The sequence below is a fragment of the Trifolium pratense genome, linkage group LG7 (genome assembly GCF_020283565.1).
Source record: "Trifolium pratense cultivar HEN17-A07 linkage group LG7, ARS_RC_1.1, whole genome shotgun sequence".
Lineage (NCBI taxonomy): Eukaryota > Viridiplantae > Streptophyta > Magnoliopsida > Fabales > Fabaceae > Trifolium > Trifolium pratense.
The window spans coordinates 42329080-42351212 of NC_060065.1; the positions used below are offsets into that span (position 1 = coordinate 42329080).

Consider the following 22133-nt stretch of genomic DNA (forward strand, 5'->3'; position numbering starts at 1 on the left):
TATAGAAAGAAGAAGATAATTCTCCTCATATGCTTCTGATAATGGTGGTTGAGTGAAGTGGGTCCGTTGAAAATCATGTTAACGACTCAACGTGCTTTTCAGCTTTTTTTTTTTTGAAAAAACACAAAACGTGCTTTTCAGCTTATTTAAACACGACGCTAATTAGCGATGATGATTACTTCCATCATCTCCATACTATTCACTTCTCCAACATGTCAAACGTCGTCGTTTTATTTCTCTTCCTTATCTCAATCTTCCTCCAACCCTCTCACTCAGAAATTCTTCTCCCGAGTCAACTCAACCGTGACTCGCTCATCTCATCACCGACGAGTTGTCCTGCGCCGGATCCTACCCTCTACTACCAACCGGTTATCGGAATTCTCAGTCACCCCGGCGACGGTGCTTCCGGTCGTCTCAGTAATGCTACCGGTGCTAACTACATCGCTGCTTCATATGTTAAATTTGTTGAAGCTGCTGGTGCTAGAGTTGTTCCACTCCTCTTTACTGAGTCAACAGAGATTCTTCTCAAGGTATCAAAATTTTTGAATTAATTATCGATTTAGTGTATATTTGATTCTATTTTTGGAATTGATTCTAACTTTATGCTAACTTTACATTAAATTCACTTTTAGTTAAAGTTAATTGTTTCAAAATTAAGTTTTTGTCAATGTAGAATCAACAAAGACTTAGTAACTAAAAATTAAAATATAACTTGTACAAAAAAAAAAAAAAATAATATATATATATATATATATATATATATATATATATATATAACTATCTCCAATTTACTTGCCAAATTATATGCAAATATTGACCAAATGGTTTGCCTCAAGTGGTTAATGACTTTAATTAAAGACGAATTATTCGGGAGAACTCGAATTTAAATCCTGACTTGACGATCCTAGACAGACTTTACTTATTTCCGGTCAAACTCTGTATTACCATGGGACCATCTTCTGAAACTCAAGGGAGTTGAAAAAAATCCAGTATTTTGTATTAATTGGTTAAATAAGACTTGGACTCTAATCATGAAATAAATATAGAAAGCATTTAATGATCATTTATCTTTAATTAGCAAAATGAGAATAGGAACATGTTATGAGGATAAAATTTTAAAAAGAAAGGTGTATCTTCAATTAATTTTACTTATATAAGCTCTGCTAAATCTGTATGACTTATTTTTTATTATTATTAGAAATGTTTGTGATGGATATTGAGTACATTTTCGCAATCACTGCAGAAACTCGAATTGGTAAATGGGGTTCTCTTCACTGGTGGATGGGCTAAAGATGGTTTATATTTTGAAACTGTTAAAACAATATTTAAGGTATATCAGTTTATTATTGTTGTTATCATTATTATTATTACTTACTAATACTCCCATTGTCATATACATGCATTTGTTAGAAGCCTCAGTACAGCTCAGTGCAAAGATTCTTTTTGCGCCTCTGAGGCTTCTAGAATACAGAATATCAATGGGTGGAAGAGTTGTTGTTGATGACTTGTATTACTTGTAATTTTGTTAGATCAGTTTGTTTCCAAGATGTCAAGGAATGCTTTGTTGATGTATTGATTTATGCATTTTTTAACTTCACATAAGTTGTATTTGTTGGTGCAGAAAGCTTTAGAGAAGAATGACGCTGGAAACTATTTCCCATTATATGGCGTCTGCTTAGGCTTCGAACTCATAACAATGATCGTTAGTGAGGTGAGTTGGTGTTCTTATGGTTATTTTATGCATATGTTGAACACCTTGAACAATATTCATGATCTGGAATGTTGCAAAAGGTTTAAGATTTCTGACAAGTTACAGCACATTCTCATCCTTTTTTTTGTATGTTTACAAGTTTGGCTGTTCTTTTTCTTGATGATAGGACAATAATATTCTTGAAGAATTTGGAGCAAGAAATCAGGCAAGTAGCCTTCAATTTGTGGAGAATGCATATATAGAAGGATCTGTATTTCAAAGGTAAACCCATCTATGAAAATTGTATTTTCCAGAAGTTGCACTTGGATCCCTCAATGGACATACAATGAGGTTACTGAAATTGTTGTCTCCCTTCAACAGATATATATATATATATATATAATATATATAGTATATATATATATATATATATATATATATATATATATATATATATATATATATATATATAGAAATTCTCTCCATCAAACCTGGAGATTTTATTTAGACGTATTAAGTCTGTGTCTGTACAACAAACCATGCGGTTTATTTTCTAAAATTTTCAATCATTCAATTTATCACTGAGTTTAATATGCAATTAATTTATTAACCACTTCTCATTTCTTGCAGATTTCCTCCAGACTTGTTACAGAAGTTGAGTACAGAATGTCTTGTCATGCAAAATCACTATGTGAGTACATATATAGACATAGTCAATTAGTTATTCCTCAATGTGAGGCATGTGTTGAGTTGAGTTTCACAATTTGACTGCATCTTTTACCAGATAAAGTTTCATAAATTGGAGTAGTAATCTACTAGATCCACATCATTAAGAATCAAATTGGTTTTATGTTTGTTAGATCAACCATTTAAGTCATGCACATGCTACGGAGACTAATGGAGAGATGTTGGGGTTAAGACAATCTTTGAAAACACATTTGCTACGGAGACTTCGTAGCAAATGTGTTTTCAAAGATTGTCTCCATACCTATAGGCTATAGGCTATAACTTTTAAATTTTAATAATGTTGGGTTATGGAGACAATCTTTGAAAACACATTGCTACGGAGACTATAGTATTTGTAATAGAAAAGTACCTTTCAAGCTTAAGGTAGAAAAGTACCAGACCTGCAATTTTGTATGTGATTTAGTGATGGTAAAGAATCAAGAAGATAGTAAGCTCAGTGTACAACAGATGAAAATTATACATTGGATTAATGTTATACAAGACAATATATGATTACACATACAATCATTAGAGAGAAATTTGGAGACTTAGGTAGTTTAGGCATGCTCGAGGAAGAGTCGTAATGGCGTTGGTAAGGAGGGTTGACTATATAGATGATAGTGTAATAGTTAAGAGGTAAATCATATGTCAAACTATTGAGAGATATATAGGTAAATGATTTGTTTATTTAACTTAATGCATGATAAGGTTTTATATGTAGTTCATGGCATGTCTTTCATTCTTTAGTTATCTGGATGCTTTTATGTTTCCAAAGTTGTCATTATTATTGACTCTATCTTAGTTCTTGAAAATCAAAGTTTAATGAAGTTTATCATATATACAAATTTGATGTTTGGTTCTATGTTTTTATATCTAATTTTGATCATATGACAGTATGGCATATCCCCAGGAACGCTCCTGAGCAATGAAAAGTTATCTAGTTTTTTCGAGATCTTGACAGTTAGCACCGATGAAAATGATAAGGTATTTAATGATATTATCTTATGATCTGATATCGTTAGTAAATCGATCTTGACAATCTAATACCAACTGTACTTGTTTTAGGTTTATGTTTCCACAGTACGTTCTCGTAATTATCCGGTGACTGGCTTCCAATGGCATCCAGAGGTGATTAATTATTTTTCCTGTTCGGGCTATGTTATTGCAGTATTGTTAATTTAAATAATAAAATCTTATTTAATAAAGCTCAGAACTACAGTCATGCACCAGTTTTAGTTCATCTTTATTTTAGCTATGTAACAATCCTTGTTAAACGATGCTATAGAAAAATGCCTTTGAATGGGGCTCAGCAAAAATTCCACACACGGAAGATGCCATTCGAACGACTCAGTATGTTGCGAACTTTTTGATCAGGTCAGGAGTCAAGAATTTGATAATATCTTTGTCCCATTTCTTATTAAAGTATGCTTACCGTTTACAGTAATGAGAATTATTATTGACCTTTTATGCTCTTGTGGCCGATATAGCTACTTAATTGGAAAACTAAAATAAAATTCAGAAAAAACATCTTTAAAACACTCTTGCTAGCTATGAACGATTTTGTTTCATTTGCTACTGTTCTTTTTTGTCGTACATATCAAAAGCTAACTTGACATTTTTCTACTTTCATGGATCCGGTTCCAGTGAAGCAAGGAAATCCTTAAACAGACCAGATGCTCAAGAATTGCGAGACAATCTCATTTACAATTACAGACCCACTTATGGTGGGAAGGCAGGGTAAGCCCGAGATTTCTTTACGGCTTTGCCACATTTGTATGTTTTAAATGTGAAGTTGCTTACAATGCTTACATCCACGTTTATGCTTCTTGTAGGAAAGGATATGATGAAGTTTATATATTTGAATAAGTCTAATGCTGGAGATATCATTGTGCATGATAATTTGGTGTATATATGTTTGTATAATTGTACTGGTGTTGTGTGAGTTTGGGTGCACGTAAATTTGTAGCTTTCCGGTTGAGCATGCATCTGAACACTTGAAAACTGGTAAATAATAACAGTGTTGTGTAGTGTCATATACACGACACCAGTATGTATTCATTATTATGCACAATATTTGTTGTATGATAGCATTCAGCATTGTACCAAATGATATGCTTATTATTAGCCCTTTGTATTGTATCCTGTTACTGTCTAGTATTTGGCCTATGCTTTTGTAGGGAAATAAGTAACTTTTTAATGGCATGCTGTATTGTTTTAGGACTGTTTCCTGTTGAAGATGTCTTTTTGTACGATAGGCCAAGGTAACATTGTAAATGTATGTATATGAGAGGGGGGAAATAGTACTTATTGATGTGAAGATTATAGAAACTAGCATAAAATGGTTTGGCATCAATGGAGAAAGCAACTCAAATGAAAAATAGTTTAATTAAATGAAATAGGCAATTACTTGAGAAAATACCAAGTCCAAACACCAAAGTAACTTTTATCAAATTCACTTCAAAACTGTACCAGGGGCAGGGGGGGACACACTATCACTCTTTGCTTGCAGAAAGAAACAAAATATTTGATATTTAATTTATTTTTTGAAAGAACAACGTAATGATCATATAATATTTCAAAAAAAATTATTTTTTTTAGACTTAAATACCTGTTTGGTCTCTTAACTTATTTTAAAAGTTTAGTTTGTTAGTGTGATCTCTTAACTTTAAAACCGATCAATTGAGTACTTATGTCAGTTAATGCAACTTTTGTTTTTTAAAGTCAGTTAATGCAACTTAATCACTTAATAAACGGATATAATATGATATTTTGATAATTTTAGTTTGAAACGACCCTTCAAAGAATGGAAATGGTTCAGTGAAGTGTGTCCATTAGTAGCTTGGAGCAGGGATGATTTTGGAAGGTTTAGTGAAGTGTCCATTAATGAAAGTGATTTTCAGCTACATCATCTTCTCGTAGGAGGGAAAAGACACTCATGAGTCATTTCTATTACATAAAGCGATGTGATGACATTTTTCCATTTCAATTCCCTTAACACACTTCACTTCTCTAACATGTCAAAGGACACTGTTTTGTTTCTCTTCTTCATTGCAATCTTCCAATGCAATCTCTCCACTAAGTCTCATTCAGGAATCATTCTCCCGACTCAACTCCACCACGACTCGCTGGTTTCATCGCCGGTAAGTTGTCCATCTCCTGATCGAAACCTCTACTACCAACCGGTTATTGGAATTCTAAGCCATCCCGGTGATGGCGTCTCTGGCCGCCACAGTAATGCTACCGGTGCTTCCTTCATTCACGCCTCTTATGTTAAATTTGTGGAAGCTGCTGGTGCCAGAGTTGTTCCTCTCATTTATAATGAGCCATCGGAGATGCTTCTCAAGGTATCATCAATCAATAGTGATTTAGAAATGTTTGTGATTGTGACGATATTGAAGACATTTTTGCACTCACTGCAGAAACTCGAATTGGTAAACGGGGTTCTCTTCACCGGTGGATCGGCTAAAGATGGTTTATATTTTGAAACTGTTGGAACAATATTTAAGGTATCTGTTTATTATTTTAAGAGCATCTCCAATATTTATGGTATTGTAGGAACCACTGGTTAGTAGTGTGTGAAACTCAAAGTTGCGTACAAAATGACCATTAAAAATGTTCTAATTCTCTGTACGTTTCAGAGGACTTGTATTTATTGGAAAATATTTTTGTATCTAAAATATATGCTGACAACTATTTTATTTGTATTTTTATAAAATAAGTTTGTTTCCATGGTGTTACGGAATACTTTGTTTATGCATTTTAGAATTTTACATATTAAAATACATAAAATTGTATTTGTTTATGCAGAAAGTTTTAGAGAAAAATGAAGCCAGAGACCATTTCCCATTATATGCCATCTGCTTAGGTTTTGAGCTTATAACAATGATCATAAGCGAGGTGAGTTATCTTTCTTATAGTTTCATCATTTATACTTTTCTTATGTATAAGTTACATACTCACATAAATGCCTATATATGTAACAACATTACTTCACTGATTAGTCGAATTAACCATCAATTTAATCTCTAAAATATCACTTTTCTTCAATTTAGTCCCTGCTATTAAGATGTTAGGGACTAGCATGAAGCATTTTTATATATTTTAGGGATCGCATGTTATTTTTATGAGAAATGATATTTGTACAACCACTTTTGAACAACTTTGAAGACAACTTTCTCTTTCATACTCTAATTGTATTTTTACTTTCTCTCCTCCTCTCTTACTTTATTATTTTTATCTCAAAAGATGAAGCGAAAACATGTTGTCCCAAAAGTTGTCACAAAACTTGTTGTACATATAACACTCCTCTATTTTTATATATTTAAGGGACTAAAATTGATGATTTATTCTTATTTAGTCACGTTTATGTATAAAATAAAGGCATGTTTGCTGTCCAGTATGTGGCACATCGTATCAAATTATATTCAGTGTCCACGTCAAGTGTCAGTGTCGTGTTTGTACTTCATAGGCCAATATGTTTTTCTTCATGAAACTATGAGAAAGGTTGAATACTTCTAGCAAACACAATCAAGTAGTTTATTTTTTCATTTGATTGTTTACAAAGTTTGGCTGTTCTTTTTTATGATAGGATGATAATATTCTTGAAGAATTCAAAGCGAAAAATCAGGCAAGTACTCTTCAATTTGTGGAAAGTGCGCATATTGAAGGAACTGTATTTCAAAGGTAAACAATCTGCATAAAATGCACCATTCTAAAGTTTCACTTTGATGCCTTAACGAACATGCAATGAGGTCATAAGTGTTGGGAGTCTGGAGAGAAGCGAGAGCTAATGTAAATCTTGGGATTCTGTTTATACATGAATTTTTTTGTCTCTACAATGCAATCTATGTTCTGAAATTTTAATCATTCAAAAGTGTTTAATTTGCAAGTTGTTAATCACTTATCTTTTTTCTTGCAGATTTCCTCCAGACTTGTTAAAGAAGTTGAGTACAGATTGTCTAGTCATGCAAAATCATGCTGTGAGTATTTAATATAGTCTATAAGTTGTTGGAACAACTAGCAACAAAAGAGTAATAACGAATAAACGCAAACAATAATGAACACAAGAAGTTTGATAACGGAGTTCCCCAAATGGTGGGTACGTCTCCGACGGTAGAATTCGCTACAGCACGTTTCTATTAGATGAATGAATGAATTAGGGTTTCAGTATTACAAGCGGTATTTAATATTTAACTAATAATTCAGCCCAGATAACAACAACAAATACCGGCAAGAGCTTCGCTCCGCTAGCTCAACTCCAGAGCCGTTCCCAACCTCTTCCTGATGCATATGAGCCATACTCAACATAAGTTATTCTTCAACATGAGGCTCTTGTTATCACAAATTGGAGTATTTAGTTACTAGATCAACATCATTGATAATCAATTTGGTTATATCAGTTCTTGAAAAACAAAGTTTAATGAAGTTTCATTATCAGATATACATATTTGAAACTTAGTATTGTTTTTTTATATCTGACTTCATGACAGTATGGCATATCCCCTGCAAAGTTTCTTAGTAATCAAAAGTTATCTAATTTTTTCGAGATCTTGACAACTTGCAACGACGAAGAAGACAAGGTATTGAATAACATGTTCTCTTGTGAGGTTATATGGTTTGTAAATTAATTCATAACCTGAAATGAGCTTTCATCACATATAGAAAACTAATAGCATTTGTAATTGTTTTTAGGTTTATGTTTCCACGATACGTTCACGAAAATATCCGGTGACCGGCTTCCAATGGCATCCAGAGGTGATTAAAAAAATTATGTTCACAATCTGTAATTGCGGTATCGTAGATTACAATTCCAAAATACTATCTAATTAAGCTCCCATAGAACTGGAAATGGATTTCCTGCAGTAATTCTGACATAATTACTGATTTCGACAATTCGATCTAAATCAATGTTCCAAATCATTTAGAAATAATTTAATGAATGTGTGATTTTGAGCTGTTTGATCTCAAATCAATGGTCGAGATTAATTACTGTGTGGTATTATTACTTAGAGAATCCAAGTCGTAGATTAATTACTGCATGAAACACTTTCTTTTAATCTTTACTTTACATATCTAACATTATTTATATAATTGATTCCATAGAAAAATCCTTTTGGATGGGGCTCACCAAGAATTCCACACACAGAGGATGCCATTCAGACAACTCAATATGTTGCAAATTTTTTGGTTAGGTAAGTTTCAAGAATTTGATAAATTGTTCATTCATTGCTTTTAGCAGATAACTTATGGCACATAAACTTGTACTATCTCACAAGAGCTTATAACATTCTTTAAGATGTTAATTTAAGTAGCGTTTGAGTTTAGTGTATATCATCATATTGTCTAACACTTATCTATAGCTTACTTGACATTGTTCTACTTTCACCGATCCGGTTCCAGTGAAGCGAGGAAATCCGCAACGAGGCCAGTTGCTCAAGAATTGTTTGACAATCTCATTTACAATTATAGTCCAACTTTTTATGCTAAGGCAGGGTAAGCCTAAAATATCTTTATTATGAATTGATTATTGATATTTATGTTTTGTATGTCAAGTTACAAACTTACTAATGTTGGTTTTATTCTACTTGTAGGAAAGCATATGATGAAGTTTATATATTTGTATAAATCTAAATATGCTGGAGAAATCAAGTGATAACAATATAGTGTATAAGAATTAGGCATGTGTTTGTATTCTTATTAGCACTTTGTAATTGTACCATGTTATAACATGGTGTTTTTTTAGGACTGTTTCCTATTGAAAGGTTATGTATATCATATGGTTTCTTCAAAGATGACTTTTATGCTTAATTTGAAACCAAAGTAATTGTTTTTTAATTGTTTCTTCAAAGATGACGTTTATGTATATCATATTATTTTTTTACTAATAAATAAAAACAAATATTAGCATTTAAGATGTCGTTGGATTCATCTCGAAGATTATTTTTAAAATATCATATTTTTATAATTTTTACTATTATACAATTAAAAATATTAATCGTCAAAGTTATGCATTGACATGCGTGACGCAGTCAACTAGCTCACTCATTATGTGACTGAGGGAGTACTGTAATTATTAGTAAAAAAAAGAGTAAACAAAACTATAGTTAAAGATGAAGACAATGATAATCCATAAAGCATACATACCAGCACACTTTAATTAACATACCACCAGCACACTTTAATTAACATACAAACACATTTTTAACATACCAGCACACTTTAATATAAGGATAGAATGAGAGGAAAAAAAAAATTTAAAATACATTGGGGGTAAAGAGATAAATGTAAGGGTAGAAAAAAAAATTCCTCATCTCAATTATCCATTCAAGTGTGGAATTTTTATACATTACACTTGAGAAAAACAAAAACATTATTCATATTATCTATATATATAATTCCTAAATAGTTCTCTTACTATCCATCTTAACCCTAATCCAAATCACCCACTTACATCCAATTAAATCACACAATAATGCCACATCACTTCCTTATATTATATCATTCTCATCTCTATTTTTTTTTGTTTTTATATTATATCAATCTCATAATAAATAATAAAGAATTATGCTTCTCCAATTATCCAAAAATTGATGTCACAAGATGTTACAGTTTTCTACATTATTATTGAATTATACCTCTCCAATTATCCAAAAATTGATGTCACAAGATGTTACACTTTTCTACATTATTATAACATTCCTTAGTGACAATGAAGATCAGCATAGTTGGATTCTCTTTCAACATTTATCTCATTTAAATGTCAACCGTTTTCATAGAAACAACAAAGAGTTTATAATTTAGTCACACAAAAAAATACGAAGAGTGTATACATTATTGATTTAGTTACATTATAATTGTAGAGAAGAGTGAAGGTTATGCAAAAAGTTAGTTTATGGGATTGAAATATATAACCATTATCATTATCATATTTCATTCAATTTTGATGATCCGTACTCATTCTCTATACATATAGGTATATATATATATTGGTTGGAGGAAGTGATAAGTACATCACTTTTATACTATTATTATTATTATTATTTATTTTTTTTTTATTTTATAATACTTATTGTTACAATTTATACGAATAATTTTTCAACATTATAATATAAAATACAACATAACACTTGTGCATCGCACGGGTGTCGGGCTAGTTATTTTTAAAAGGGTGACTCAAACTCAAAGTTGATAAATATCTTATTTAAAAAATAAAAAAAAAAAAAAAAAAACTTAGAGATACTCGATACCTAATGGCTAATGGCTAATACCAAGAAAGAAACAAAAAACCGATAGGGAAAAAAAAAAAAAAAGGAACCGGGAAAAGTGTAATTGAAGGAGTAAAGTGGAATTTACTCTACAATAAACATCTCTTCTTCTTCATTCCGTTCCATCACTTTTATTTTATCAAAACAGAAAAAATATTTTCATTTCGTCCACAAAATATATTGGCGGGAAAACGAAGCGAATGAAATAAGAACAAGACCCCCAAACGCGCCTTTTGTCGTCGTTCTGTTCTATTCCGATGTCGCAAATCGAAACCCTATCTCTGATTCACGAGATCGAATCTCTAATCTCCGATCAACTTCAAGTGGTATTTCACTCTCTCCGATCAAATCTCTTCCTTTCTCCCTTACTCTTTCCCTAAATTTCAATTTCCAAGGGTTTTTATCAAATTCCTAATTTTCTTTCATTTCATCAAAATTTGTTTGATTTCAGGTTTCATACAAGTGGCTGAGTCGCAATTATCAGATATCATCTGATGAAGCAAAGAGGTAGGGTTTTTAGTTTTCTGAATTGGGTAAAAAGCTTTGTTTTCTAAAATTGCTGGTTTTTTTTTTTTTTTTTGTGGTATGAGTATATGAAAAGTTGAAAATTTTGTTACTTGTAGGTTGCTTCATGAATTTGTTGAAAAACATGAGGGTGGGTTGGAAGTGGTGTATGCTTTGTCTGGCTGGTTAAAGAGTACTCATCGTAGTTACCACATAAGGCTTGTTACTGGACCAAAGCTAGCAGGTACTATGATTTTTTTAAGTATAATCATTATAGTCGTAGTGTCAATTATGTACTGTGAAAGTTAGACATGGACACTGGACACGAAATTGACACATCGACACTAATAATAATTTAAGTAAATAAAAGTGATTGAATGTAACTATATGTGTCGGACACTAGACAGGTCTTAAATCTGAAGCGTCAGTGCTACGTAGGTTATGAATTTATAAGATTGAAAATGAGTTTTAACTTTTCCTTAATGGTAATTTTTTTTACTACTGCTGAACCCTTTGCTGTAAGATATTTTTAATGAATACAGTATAACTTTATATATATTCAAGATAATTACACATGAATGAAAGGCACGCGGGGAACAAATTGCGCCGAAAAAAGAATGATAATATATAGCTTGATATGATGTCATTTTTTTTTATTCATAGTTTTATCACTGTTTAGTTTATGCTTGTTCAGTCGGTTTGAGTGTCAGGCGATTAGGGCCGTGATCAAAAGAAACATAACTGATAGATGTTATTTTCCAAGTGAAGTGTTTGTCCTTTAGCATCTTTTTCTACAGAAACTGAAGTAATTTTTGTTTATTAATTCTCCAACGTTAAACCAGGACATGAATTAATTTGGTGTTTCTCTGACCCACCAGTTTGGTATGTTCAATTTTGTCTCTATTTAACGAACTGCTTATCAAGAAACTCAGTTGACCTGTTCAGTAACATTTTTAGAAACATTGTTTGTGAATGAGTTTTCAGAAAAGAAATTTCTTGTCACTCTTGATTGCCTTACAAACATTAGGAAGTAGGAGTAACATGGAACTAATTCCCACCTTCTATGCAGAAGCACAGCACGACTTTGATGGAAATTGCTCAGTCCAGGTATATAGTGTGCAACCCAGCATTCCAAAGGATCCAGCTGTGCTTTGGAATGCAGAATTCATTCAAGCAGAAGAGCTCTCCAAGCAGCCTTCCTCTGTTGATAATTGCTTGAGAGACAATAGGTACGTTCCGTTTCTTCAGACTATGCATATATTAGTATATATGGATTTGGTTTGTCATTTGGTTGTCCATCAAGCAAGTCTTGTTGTTAGTGGTAATAGTTTGATTGCTTATAAAAATTATGCCAGCAGACTCGGTGCTACTTGTATTGAACTGACAAATTTTCTTTTTGGTTCACTTTGCTAGTGAGGATTACAACACTTATCTTTTTTGTACACTTGACAGAGACAAGAATTTTCTTTATGAAAGTTTTCTGTGAGCTTTAGTAGGAATACTCGGCCTCCTATATATTCATGTATATCAGAGAATGCATACATTTTACATTTATAAAGAGCTATACATAAAAATTAAACAATTTGTATGATGTAACTACAATAACTTTCCAATGGTACATTGACTCAAATTGTTCCTTATGACGAATTAATCAACATGACTTGTTCCAAACCTTGCCATTTCTCTCCCTTAATAGTCTTTTGGAGAAATGGAGTGCCCTAGTGTTTTTGAAGAAAGGTTGGTATTAAGTTTTTTCCACCCCCTTGTTGTGCTATTTTCTTCTCCCTAAAAATATTGTGGAATGTATATAATATGCTGTGTTAGAATTTTGGGTTGGGCCTACAAAACCGGCTTGTAAGGTGGGGATTTCCCCCACTTATAAACATATCTTTAGGCCATCTCACATTCAATGTGGGACTCTTAATAATATGATTTTTTTTTCTTTTTCTATTTTACAAGGGAAGGTTAAACGATGGGAAATGTGATAATGTGGTGCAACTGTCCAGGACATGTGATAGCACAAAACATTTAAAAAGAGAGATGAAAACAAGTTCTTTTAAAAATTAGGGGAAAAGGTTTTTTTTTTTGTTTTTGTTTCAGATTAACTAAAAGTAGTTTTAATAAAACTTATATTGGAGAATCTTTGAAGTGAAAATCTAGCGATGAATCCAATATCTCAGTCTGCTGCCAGTTCCTTTTTCATTGTATCTGTGTGCAATAAGTTGGCCCAAACCTAAATGATGAATCCAATATCTCGGTCTGCTGCCAGTTCCTTTTTCACTGTTGTAAGGTTTAATTTCCACAATAACTAACATCATTAAAGAAGAATTTCATCAGTGAAAATTATTAAAACTATTTCCTTTTACTGCTAGCTGCTCAGTCTTAATCTGAATGGACGTGCACGTATACTTGTCCTTATATAAGATGATGTTCTCATTGATACATATAGATGTGTTTGGGGTTTTATGGCGGCTAACTAGCATATTTATCAGGTTCTGTGGAATCTCTAACACTTTTGTACGAAGAAACGTGGATGGCCAACCGGCAGTTTCTGCCACTCCACAAATAAAATCTGTAGTAGGTTTGGGATCAACAAAGAGTAACGTTGTTCAACCACCTCCGAAAAACATAGCACACAATTCTATTGCGAAAGTTGATCTCAAATCACAGAATGTGGTGAAAGATTTCAAGAGTGAAAGCAATGGTACAGGGAATGCTGTAGTTCATGAAAACATCAATAAACCTACTGCAGAGAAAGAAAAGTCCCTTCTCTTGCCCACAGGAAAAAAGAAAGTTCAAGCTGATAAAAATGGCTCTGCTACCGGCGGTTCGTTGGCAAGCTTTTGGGGTCGTCCATCTGCAAAACCCAAGCCATGCTCTGTGCCAGCAGAAAATAGCAACACGATTTCGAATCCTTCTGGTTGGTTTACATTTCAGTTTATTGAATATGCTTTTTTTTTTTAGATTTTGAGATCCTTCTGGATGATTATAGTTATAATACATCTCCAATATTTTTACCGACATAATTTATTTTTTCAGAAGCTACTGAAAATGCCCAAACTTGTGCTAATGAAGCAGAAGCAGACAGTGATGATGACAATCAAGGTGTCCCCTTAAGAAGATCATCCAATAGGAAAAGGAGGGTTGTCTTTGATTTGTCAGATGAAGATGAAGATGTCGTCAATTTAGCATCACCTGAGGTCCCTAGTAAACAGTTGTCTCAAGATTCCAGACAAAATGACAAAAACCTGTTAGAGAAAGAACCTTTGAATTTTGATTTGCCGGTAGAAATTAAACCATTGGTTAAGGAAGAGAGAGTTGAGAAAAAAGTTTTCCAACCACCAAGAGAAGATTTATCAGTTATCACCAAGTGCACAACTGCTGGGAAATCATCTACTGAGAAGTTGCACAGTAGTGCTCCAGAAATTTGTGTAAAAAAGGATAGTGTAAAAATGGCCGCTCCAGATTCAACTAAGAGGAGAAAAGTGATGAAGACCAGGATTGATGAACGAGGAAGAGAAGGTACCCATTTAGCATACACGTTACCTTTATGTATGACTCATTGACTATAATATGTTAATTTTGCACTTATGTTTTGAACCTAGTTCTTTAAGAAAATCTCACCTATATATGCATTATTTTTGGGTGATCCTTATCAAAATTTTCATTCACCATAACTTCTTTAAGAAAATCTCACCTATATATGCATTATTTTTGGGTGAACCTACTTCTTTTGCACTTCCTTTATATTATATATCTGTATGTCTCTTAAGTTTATGTTTATTCTTCAGTGACTGATGTATTCTGGGAGGGGGAGGAGATAGAGGCAAAGAAAGCTGATATGGTTACAGCAAAGAAGACTGATACGGTTGCAAAGAAAGCGGACAATAATGGATCTACCAATGCTGTCAACAGGTTAGTGTTATTACTTACTTCACATTTAAACCAAATTAATGAAATTATGGGAACAACCATTTTCAAAGGCTGCATGAGACCTTGTTAGGTCCCCCTATAAAATGGTTCCTCATTAGGTTTGCTTTGCAACTTGCAAGGTATTTCTAAAGTTTCTTCAAGGTTTGACTGAAAAATCGTGATTTCAAGATATTGAAAATTTGAAATGACTTTAGCTTGATATATGCAATTCAAGGATTTAAGCAGTTCACTGCTCATTTTTACTAGCTGATTGTCCATTCTAGTCAGCAATAACATTTTAAAACTTTTGAAGTTTGTATACTTCCCCAATGTACTTTTATGTGTTGTTTAAACTCAAATATCCTATTTTTGGAAAATAGTTTACTGTTTTACTGTAAGTTTTAAGCTTGTCAGTTTTCAACGACTAACTTTATTCATTGCATTTCCAGTGCACCGGCAACTAAGAAGCCACCAGCTACTGGAAAAGGAGGAAGCAAGAAAGCATTAAATTCAAAAGATCCCAAACAGGGCAATCTTCTTTCATTTTTCAAGAAAGTATGAAACCATCTTCCCGAAGAGTTACGTTATTCAAGGGACTGTTCTTGCATGATAATTCATCAATGGTGCTTTGTGATTGTGAGGATTTTGCATTATGTAGATCTAGTTCCATTTTAGTTTTGTGTTTCTGTGTAATCTGTATTCGGGATAGTTGAAATACCCTAAATGTGTTATGTACTCCTTTTCTTGTATACATGCATTTGCTGATATAACTTCTATTTTACCCAAACAAGCATAGCGCACATACAGGTCACGGCACAAGAAATTGTTGTTTGATGAAAGTAAATGTTTAAGCAGACGAGGAAGCATTCACTGCTGAAGTGATTTCGGCAATTAATTTTAAATCGCATAATACAGATTCTAGTTTTCGATTTATCAGTCACAATGTGAGCTGCAATTTTTATCCAACAACTTAAATAGACTAAGTTGCAGTACCAATTAAAAATTGATGTAATATCTAACCAAGTCATAGACTTCAAGTATGGCTTCAAATCTCTAACCAAGTCATCCATCTATTTGAAGCCTATGAGCTCCCAAGCTCCCTACAAATTCTCATTTATAAACTAAGTGAAGTGTGAAGGTGGCAATATTTGTTCAAACTCTAATTCTGTTTGAGCCTTGCTAAGAAAAGACATGGGTCCACACTAATTTATATATTTTCCTTTAATATGTTGTAATAGGAGTAGAAGATAGTATTATACAATTAACTTAATATCCTTAATTATTTGTTTATTCAACTCTGTTTTGTTGTCGTGAAACAAAAATAGTCTTGATTGTGATATACCTTCCCATTTTATATTACAAAAAAACCAAAGTATTAGCGTTCCGCTTGCCACAAGTGTGTCTTATTCAAAACATTCTCACAAGTACGTAGAAAAGAGAGTTGTTTTTAGCACTAAAAGATTAATTAACTAATATACATACTCCTACAATTCAAGCATTAACTTGGCTATAAATACATGAAAAAATCTTGGTAAATACACAACACTTCTTTCTCACATTCATCTACTATACTAATTAATCATCCTTGTTTGTTCCAATTATTATTGTCACACATTGCACTTGATATACCATGGTTATAAATACTCAAGTGCATTATATTTCATTTGCTTTGTTTCTTTGTTTAGGATTATGGGCTTTTCAAGCCACATCTCGTACTCTCCAAAATGATCCTATGTATGAGAAGCATGAGCAATGGATGAAACAGCATGGCAAAGTCTACAAGGATTTACATGAAAGGCAAAAACGTTTTGGGATATTCAAAGAAAATGTGAATTATATTGAAACTTCCAACAATGTTGGAAATAAAACTTATAAATTGGGCGTTAATCATTTTGCTGACTTGGCTAACCATGAGTTTGTAGCATCTAGAAACAAATTCAATGGTTATTTGCATGACTCAAGTACAACTACTTTTAAGTATGAAAATGTAAGTGATGTACCAACTGCGGTGGATTGGAGGCAGCAAGGAGCAGTGACACCAATAAAAGATCAAGGAAAATGTGGTAAGTTTTTACTCCCGAGTGAACCAGTTTGATCGTGCGCATTATTCAATTTAACTTATGCTATCTGTGCTTTTGGTTTCTTAATAACTTTCTTTAGTCATTTTAATAGTTGTGATTTAATAATTGTAGGATGTTGTTGGGCATTTTCCGCCGTTGCATCAACCGAAGGAATTCATAAGTTGAGTACAGGAAATTTGGTTTCTTTATCAGAACAAGAACTTGTTGATTGTGACATAAATGGTGAAGACCAAGGTTGTGAGGGTGGTCTTATGGATGATGCTTTTGAATTCATCATAAAAAATAACGGACTCAGCACCGAAGCTGAATACCCTTATCAAGGTGTTGATGGAACATGCAATACAAATGAAAGAGGTATCTCTGCTGCTACGATTTCCGGGTACGAGAATGTCCCCATCAACGATGAGTTAGCACTACAAAAAGTTGTTGCTAATCAACCAGTTTCTGTTGCCATTGATGCTAGTGGCAACGACTTTCAATTTTACACAAGTGGTGTCTTTACCGGTTCATGTGGAACTGACTTGGATCATGGTGTCGCTGTAGTGGGTTATGGTGTTAGCGACGATGGGACCGAGTATTGGTTGGTGAAGAACTCATGGGGAACTCAATGGGGTGAAGAAGGTTACATCAGGATACAAAGGGGTGTAGATGATTCAGAAGGACTATGTGGCATTGCAAAGCAACCATCTTATCCAACTGTATAATTATAACATTTAACACCATGATTCCTACCTATGTATAGTTCTATTGTATTTTTATTTTCTTGTGAATATCATATCTATCTCCCATGCATGCTTTTGTTTATATATTCAATGTATCATCTACATGGAACCATTGTAATTATCAATTACTATATACAATGAAAAAGAGTCATTTTTATTATGAGCTACTATAATATAATAGAGAAATGAATGAGAAAAAAATAAGCATCCAAACAAAATATTCATCTGTTTAAAATCAATGTTTTAAGTAATTAATTATCATATAGCACTTCACTCATCAAGGAAGATACAAAATGGAGTATGTATTTGCCTAAAAGTGATGATACTTCATCATCATCTGATACACAGAACAGACATCATTTTTGTTCAATTTTTGATTGAGGAAACATAAAGGTAGATATGTCAAGGGTGAGAGAGTACATTTGGAAATGAAAAAAGTTACTACCCTATTAAAGTTACCAACCAAATCAATGAGATAAAAATATACATGATTTACAATATGCTTCTTCCCATGAATGTTTACTATATTTACTCCTTGTTATTAGCTTTCTCGAATCAAGTTAGTTGGCTCACTCAGAACATACTTCGGCAGCTCATACTTTGCACCTGCAAATATTGCACCAAGAATCAGAACAAGAAAAAATTGATTAAAAACTGCAAGAAATTAACTTGTTATTTCTAGCACTAGTACAATTTCTGAGCATCGATCGCCATGAACTAACTTAAGTATATCCAAATTCGAATAAATTTCCAAGAATTTTGCTTCAAAGCAAGTTCCATTCTCAGGCAAAGCTAGTGTTATCTCTTTACTGTACTTCTGTACTATACTTTTCAAAAGCCTGATTGATGTTTGTAAGAGAATCTTAAAGAACCCCCAAATGGTTGGTTTACTTTTCTGCGTAATAAATTTCGATGAAACACGTGCAAAAAAGAATCAATTTTGATAGTGAGAACACATGTTTTATGTGGTAAGGCAGCTAGGATGGGAAGATAATGCTGGTGGGGGTATTACAATAATGGGAAGATAATTTGTACACAATCACATTATTGTTGATTTTAACCATCTAATCAAGATCGGACATGCCATGTTCCAACTTTGTGGTTTGGATTTTGACCTGTTTCACAAAAGTCAAAATTCAAACCGTCTGATTAAGATTGAAGGGTTGAGATCGTGTGTGATTGCATAGATGTGTGGTTATTCCGACTGTAGGGAATCTGAGTCTTGGGCGGAATTGGATTCTGTGCAGTCACACTGCATGCAGTCAGGATATCTGGACCGTCCGATCCATATTGGACGGTCCAAATTTTAAGATCAGATTTCAACTGTTTTTAAAATATAAAACTTCAAGCTAAAAATATGGACCGTCTAATATTAATCAAAGGGTCCAGATATGACCGACTACAGTGCAGTCACCTCTCTCCGACTGCACAGAATCCGGATCCATCTCGGGCTACCGAGTTTTCTGCAAAAGTGCAATGTATTATGTACTCCACCACCATAATCCACAATAAAGGAGGATGTCACATGATACAACCATTCCATCATATCTGTACCGCAGATAATTAAGGCAAAAAGTATGGTAGTGCTGTTGGAAGCCCACATGGTTCATGAGCATGGCATAAAAGTTGCTACTGCATCCCTTTCATATTAATTACTAATTTCTTAAACATCAATCAACTTTTGAAATCAAAAGGAAATTGAATTAACAGAGTTCTTTAACTTTTTATTAAAGACAGATTCAGATTATATAGAAACCAAATCATATTATAGCCGTTTTTTTAATTATAATTTTATTCAAAACATAGTATATAGTTGAATCGAAAATGATCAAATTACTTACCTCTTTCATCATAGCATACTGTCAAATCAGAACTCTGGACAATGACTCCAGCACTATCCACAATTGCTTGTGCTAAAGATAGATCAGCTTCTGCAGCAGCTCGAAGAGCATCCCAAATTTCTAGTGTGCAGAAAATCAGATACAGATTTCAATTTACATAAAGAAATTAAGATAGAAATGAAGAATCTGACTACCAGATTATAGACAGCCATTCTGTATCTGAGCCATCATATTCGATAAATGCAAGAATGGATAAAGCCGTTTGATTATGATTTGCAATGACAGAACAAAATAAAAAGTTTGAAGGTGAACGAAGACCATCCCTAAAAAAGTGAATAATCTAATCTTGTCCAAAGATTCTTAATTTTATACATAAGTTGCCTAGAAAACAAACTATGCTTAAGAAAAAGACTAACCCATAAAAAAATATTGAAAACCTATTCTAACACAACATGAAGCGCTTTAAATTAATCAATCTACACAAAGTTCAAGTTCTTTTACCACAACAAGCCATCTTAGTACCTTTAAGTTGAAGCTTCATGTCCAACTTTTTCTAGACAAAACAGTTCAATCTCATGGCCAGATTCATGGCACTATCATGTGAATGTGAAAAACAAACAAATAGTGAAGACTCTCCCAGTAAGAGGGAAGTCTCGTCAAGTAGCGGCTTCAGCAGCACTATAGTACTGTAGCATAACCGAGTTTGAACAAACCGCTATCTTCAGCAATCCGCAAGTGACAACACAGTCCTATTATACAACATCATGTCTATAAAGGTAGAGGCATCTTACGAGATGACCATACTAAATGAGTTGAGATTAAAGCAAAACAGTAAGCTACAAGTGATTAATTTAAATCAGCGAAAATAATCTAAACAAAGAAATCAGAGCAATGCAGTCAAATATTGGAAGTGAGTTATGTCATAGAAAGCAATCATTTCCATTTAACCTCCTTATATTCTAAGTCAATTTAATCACGAATAGAACTTGAGATATCCCAAGTAACCTAACTTATGAATTTGTGATAATACCTTTCCGGCCACCATAGTGAGGAGCTGTGTCCCAAAACTCATCACGCAATTGTATTAGCTGAGTCTTTGTTATGGGCTGAGGATGCTTCCATGGCTTAGGCTTTCGGATCTTTTTTACAGTCCCTGTTAAAATCGTTCAAAAGTTTATGTTAACAGCAGTCGAAATTAAACTTCATTGGCACCAAGAACAAGCCACCAAAGACAGTTCCACCTTGAGAAAACAAAATGACTGAAAAATCAAACCACAAACATTTGGAATAATGAATGAAAATAAGAACTAAAACAACAACAATAACAAGGATCATTATCATCAATGTCATCTAAACAATTCTACACTGTGTAAAAGTTGTTTATCATCATCGTCATTCAGCTGTGTCCGAAATATTTACAACAAACTACTGCTTCCAAACAAACAAAGACAGAAGTAGGATCCAATCATGAAAAATTCCAATAAGTTTCAATCTCAAAGCTACTAAACTAATTAATAAAAAAAAAAAAAAAAAGAACCAATTTTTAACCTCAATTTAACCACTAAAAAATTAAACTAAAAGGTCTCCAATTAAGAGAACTAGACAAAGCAAAACACTTAATTTCAGCACATTGTAAATTCACATAACTAGCATAAAACCATTAGCAGCAAAGCAACCAAACAAATTAAAAACAAAATTAGATTGAAATAAGATAATTAAGTAGTGCTTAAAATAAATAAATAAATAATTAAATAAAGTAAATATCCAAGAAAAACAAGAAAAAAGATTTTTGTTTGTATGCAATTGAGTTGTTCAAAGTTAACATGATGAGGTTTTCACAATTACAACACAAAACCACAGAAAGAACAGATTTTGAAGCAAACCCATAATCAAATTAGTGAAGATTTATGAAATTACAATGTAAATTAGACAAAGTTAAGCTGAAAAAGAGAGAAAAAGAGAAATTAATTACCATCAGCCTTGGACTGAGAGGATCCAGCACAACCCATTGAAGAGGTTTGTTTTTTTGCAGAAGAAGGTAAAGAAAGAGAGAGAGAAGAGAGAAGAGAGAAGAGAAGGGTTGATGAGTGAGAGATTGCAAGCAAGTCAATGACGTATGCTTCTCTAATGGGTGTGAGTGAGTACACTCTACAACCTCTTTTTTGATAAAAAAAATTAAGAAACCTATTTTTTATTCATTCATTAATTAATTATTATTATTATTATTAATTACATACCCAATTATAAAATTAAAATTACAATTTCCTATTTATTTATAATTATAATTCATTAGTATAATTCATAGTTCTTAATATAAGAGAAGATTTACTTTTTAGATTAATTTCATTTTTAATTTATTTTTTATATTTAAGTTGCATTTTTAATGTATTAGA

The 22133-nt window shown here is 32.8% G+C and overlaps 5 protein-coding genes across 7 annotated transcripts; 4 read left to right on the forward strand and 1 right to left on the reverse strand.

Annotated features, from left to right (window-relative positions):
* LOC123895026 (gamma-glutamyl hydrolase 2-like) lies at positions 1–4633 on the forward strand. The gene is made up of 10 exons (XM_045945211.1): positions 1–530; positions 1244–1330; positions 1622–1711; positions 1878–1972; positions 2321–2381; positions 3311–3400; positions 3482–3544; positions 3702–3790; positions 4061–4153; positions 4249–4633. Exons 1-10 carry the CDS (start codon positions 213–215, stop codon positions 4280–4282), a joined length of 1020 nt encoding a protein of 339 aa, XP_045801167.1. The 5' UTR covers positions 1–212; the 3' UTR covers positions 4283–4633.
* Positions 4634–5373: 740 nt separating this feature from the next.
* Positions 5374–9223, forward strand: LOC123895025 (gamma-glutamyl hydrolase 2-like). 2 transcript variants are annotated; one of them, XM_045945210.1, is made up of 10 exons: positions 5374–5556; positions 5836–5922; positions 6224–6313; positions 7005–7099; positions 7335–7395; positions 7906–7995; positions 8108–8170; positions 8519–8607; positions 8816–8908; positions 9007–9223. In XM_045945210.1, the coding sequence occupies exons 1-10, from the start codon at positions 5383–5385 to the stop codon at positions 9038–9040; spliced, it is 876 nt and encodes a 291-aa protein (XP_045801166.1). In that variant the 5' UTR covers positions 5374–5382; the 3' UTR covers positions 9041–9223. The 2 variants fall into 2 exon arrangements, with proteins under 2 accessions (XP_045801166.1, XP_045801165.1); XM_045945209.1 differs by having other exon boundaries at positions 5375–5760.
* Positions 9224–10706: 1483 nt separating this feature from the next.
* Positions 10707–15863, forward strand: LOC123895027 (DNA polymerase delta subunit 3). 2 transcript variants are annotated; one of them, XM_045945212.1, is made up of 8 exons: positions 10707–11006; positions 11132–11187; positions 11304–11428; positions 12254–12413; positions 13677–14104; positions 14224–14706; positions 14976–15099; positions 15546–15863. In XM_045945212.1, exons 1-8 carry the CDS (start codon positions 10938–10940, stop codon positions 15655–15657), a joined length of 1557 nt encoding a protein of 518 aa, XP_045801168.1. In that variant the 5' UTR covers positions 10707–10937; the 3' UTR covers positions 15658–15863. The 2 variants fall into 2 exon arrangements, with proteins under 2 accessions (XP_045801168.1, XP_045801170.1); XM_045945214.1 differs by having other exon boundaries at positions 10755–11006; positions 14227–14706.
* Positions 15864–16656: 793 nt separating this feature from the next.
* LOC123895028 (senescence-specific cysteine protease SAG39-like) lies at positions 16657–18059 on the forward strand. The gene is made up of 2 exons (XM_045945215.1): positions 16657–17159; positions 17289–18059. The coding sequence occupies exons 1-2, from the start codon at positions 16727–16729 to the stop codon at positions 17879–17881; spliced, it is 1026 nt and encodes a 341-aa protein (XP_045801171.1). The 5' UTR covers positions 16657–16726; the 3' UTR covers positions 17882–18059.
* A 68-nt stretch (positions 18060–18127) lies between these two features.
* Positions 18128–21874, reverse strand: LOC123895029 (ubiquitin domain-containing protein 1-like). Its single transcript, XM_045945216.1, has 4 exons — positions 21713–21874; positions 20771–20893; positions 19741–19860; positions 18128–18505 (listed from the first exon to the last, which is right to left on the reverse strand). Exons 1-4 carry the CDS (start codon positions 21747–21749, stop codon positions 18441–18443), a joined length of 345 nt encoding a protein of 114 aa, XP_045801172.1. The 5' UTR covers positions 21750–21874; the 3' UTR covers positions 18128–18440.
* Between the last annotated feature and the right edge of the window lie 259 nt (positions 21875–22133).

Coding starts and splice junctions, on each gene's coding strand:
- LOC123895026 (XM_045945211.1), top strand. CDS start 213: ATGTCAAACGTCGTCGTTTTATTTCTCTTCCTTATCTCAATCTTCCTC. Junction 1,331..1,621: donor CTGTTAAAACAATATTTAAG/GTATATCAGTTT, acceptor TTGTTGGTGCAG/AAAGCTTTAGAGAAGAATGA. Junction 3,791..4,060: donor GTTGCGAACTTTTTGATCAG/GTCAGGAGTCAA, acceptor ATCCGGTTCCAG/TGAAGCAAGGAAATCCTTAA.
- LOC123895025 (XM_045945209.1), top strand. CDS start 5,383: ATGACATTTTTCCATTTCAATTCCCTTAACACACTTCACTTCTCTAAC. Junction 5,761..5,835: donor CATCGGAGATGCTTCTCAAG/GTATCATCAATC, acceptor CACTCACTGCAG/AAACTCGAATTGGTAAACGG. Junction 8,171..8,518: donor GCTTCCAATGGCATCCAGAG/GTGATTAAAAAA, acceptor TTGATTCCATAG/AAAAATCCTTTTGGATGGGG.
- LOC123895027 (XM_045945212.1), top strand. CDS start 10,938: ATGTCGCAAATCGAAACCCTATCTCTGATTCACGAGATCGAATCTCTA. Junction 11,429..12,253: donor TACTGGACCAAAGCTAGCAG/GTACTATGATTT, acceptor CCTTCTATGCAG/AAGCACAGCACGACTTTGAT. Junction 14,105..14,223: donor CACGATTTCGAATCCTTCTG/GTTGGTTTACAT, acceptor TTATTTTTTCAG/AAGCTACTGAAAATGCCCAA.
- LOC123895028 (XM_045945215.1), top strand. CDS start 16,727: ATGGTTATAAATACTCAAGTGCATTATATTTCATTTGCTTTGTTTCTT. Junction 17,160..17,288: donor AAAAGATCAAGGAAAATGTG/GTAAGTTTTTAC, acceptor TAATAATTGTAG/GATGTTGTTGGGCATTTTCC.
- LOC123895029 (XM_045945216.1), bottom strand. CDS start 21,749: ATGGGTTGTGCTGGATCCTCTCAGTCCAAGGCTGATG. Junction 20,894..21,712: donor CTCTCAGTCCAAGGCTGATG/GTAATTAATTTC, acceptor CGATTTTAACAG/GGACTGTAAAAAAGATCCGA. Junction 19,861..20,770: donor TCACTATGGTGGCCGGAAAG/GTATTATCACAA, acceptor TCTGCACACTAG/AAATTTGGGATGCTCTTCGA.